The sequence below is a fragment of the Palaemon carinicauda genome, chromosome 37, assembly GCF_036898095.1.
Source record: "Palaemon carinicauda isolate YSFRI2023 chromosome 37, ASM3689809v2, whole genome shotgun sequence".
Taxonomy (NCBI): Eukaryota; Metazoa; Arthropoda; class Malacostraca; order Decapoda; family Palaemonidae; genus Palaemon; species Palaemon carinicauda.
This window is the reverse complement of record NC_090761.1, coordinates 49,744,543-49,746,640: the sequence shown is the minus strand read 5'-3', so window position 1 is coordinate 49,746,640 and position 2,098 is coordinate 49,744,543. Positions and strand designations below refer to the sequence as shown.

Genomic DNA, 2,098 nt, shown 5'->3' with positions numbered 1-2,098 from the left:
TTGCAAGACGTATGACTACTCGGTTTTTCCCGTCCCTCGGGTAAGTAGGAGAGGAAGTAGTTATACACTGGTGAGAGGGAGTACCCCGAGAGGAAAGGGGAATGGGGTGGGAAGGGTTGAATCTGTGTGTGTGTGTGTGCATAATCTAGTCTCGGGTAGTGCCATAACCTCTGTACCATGGTCTTCCACTATCTTGGGTTAGAGTTCTCTTGCTTGAGGGTACGCTGGGGCACACTATTCTATCTAATTTCTCTTCCTCTTGTTTTGTTAATGTTTTTATCGTTTATATGGGAAATATTTATTTTAATGTTGGTACTGTCCTTAGAATATTTTTTTTTCTTGTTTCCTTTCCTCACTGGGCTGTTTCCCCTGTTGGAGCCTCTGGGCTTATAGCATCCTGCTTTTCCAACTAGGGTTGCAGTTTAGCAAGTAATAATAATAATAAATAGCCGTCCGAAATGTGATCAATTTAGATAACAATCCTTTTCTTTTCATATAATTACAGCTGTAGCAGACATCGGCAGTAAATCAATGTATGTTGACCTAAAAGGCGTCCAAACAAACATTCTCCTTATCGAGTGCAATCCAGACGTCTTGTCACCAGCTCAACTGTCTGCGAGGATGGCACAGGTACTATGAGAGAGAGAGAGAGAGAGAGAGAGAGAGAGAGAGAGAGAGAGAGAGAGAGAGAGAGAGAGAGAGAGGGGGGGGGGGGGTGTTGGACATCTTCAGTGCAGCCATTCAGAACTCTTTAAAACCGAAAAACTCTGTTAGTCACATTAATATTTAATCTGGTAGTTCTGTATTTATTACCGTTCTTTGGCTAACCCCATTTTAATGTTCGGTCTCAGTTTGAAATATAAATGCAGTTTAGATATGAAAGTTAGTTTTCGTATTAGCACTAAATTAAATATGTATTTATGTTTTGCTGCCATTTTCCTTCTTGACTAATCTCAGTGCCCTGATCTAATAGCTATAATAGGCCTAGTTGGTATAAGCCTTCACAGTGAGTCTTAGTTCCGCCCAAATTTTCTCATTTTTGTGCTTCGTTATCTTTTGAATTGCTTAGTTCCTAAGATCTTTTTTTACGTTTTTAGTTTACCCTTTGGCAGTTTTTGAGAATATGGTCCATGTATTTTTCCCTCTGTGTGATGCATTAAGATGATATATAAAAATGTATAAGACAAAACTGATCATCAAGGTCCTGTAGTGCATAGAGTTTCCTTGTGTAATGAGACCAGAAAACAGTCCTTAAAGTAAATGAAGTAAATGGTAAGACGTTCAAGTCTATAATAAACTTTACTTCTTATTCCATTGTAAAGTTGCCTCTTTTCACAGCTTTACTTTCCTTCATCTGACAACAAATATTTTGTATCATGCCACGTATGTTTTCCAATCATGTGTTTCACGTAGCCCTAATCACTCCCTGAAATGAACAGCTTAGATACTTTCTTTATTAAAGGTGACAGAAGAAGAAGCCTCGGCTATTGGTCAGAAAGTCATTGCCCGGATGCTCCCAATGACTGACACAGCCGTCCGATTGGTCATCCATTGTGACGTCAGAGATGAAGATGTAGCCCTGGTTATCAGTAAGCTGAAATATGTCATTAAGGAGTTTGACAACAGCAAAGGAACATAGGAAAATCTTTTACATTATGGGATACAACTAAAAATCTGGAGACTTCAACTCTACACAGAGATGCAGACACTTAATTGTTCCTGGTAAAGTATTTTGATTACTATTTTTGGTAATTCATTCCAAAGTTGTTGTGGCTTGTAAGAAAAGTGCCATATCATGTAAATATATAATTTGATAAAGCATTTTGTTTCATTCACATATAGGCCTACTCCAAAAGTGTTCCCCGGGACTTTGTAACCCAAGAATGCGTTGTTTTAACAACGTAACTTAAACATCGGTAAGTTTTCCAAGTGGCATGTCCTTTTATTTTTATTTTTTTCTTTATTTTTTTAGAATCATTAGTCAATAAATTTATTTATTTTCGTAGCTGTAGTCAAGGAATTTTAAAAGTAATCTGTAATTGGAATATTGTTTTTAGAAATTGCCGATAATGTTTGTTGATATTTTTGTAAAATGGAA

At 37.2% G+C, this 2,098-nt stretch overlaps 1 protein-coding gene across 4 annotated transcripts in view; it reads left to right on the top strand.

The window, feature by feature from the left end:
- The window catches only part of LOC137629647 (uncharacterized), a 53,297-nt gene extending 51,478 nt beyond the window's left edge, over window positions 1–1,819 (top strand). For all 4 annotated transcript variants that reach the window (XM_068361178.1, XM_068361176.1, XM_068361175.1 and 1 more), the window contains exons 8-9: window positions 506–630; window positions 1,463–1,819. In XM_068361178.1, coding sequence (XP_068217279.1) covers window positions 506–630; window positions 1,463–1,639 — 302 coding nt within the window. In that variant the 3' untranslated portion in view covers window positions 1,640–1,819. The remainder of the gene's footprint in view (window positions 1–505; window positions 631–1,462) is intronic.
- Window positions 1,820–2,098: the final 279 nt, after the last annotated feature.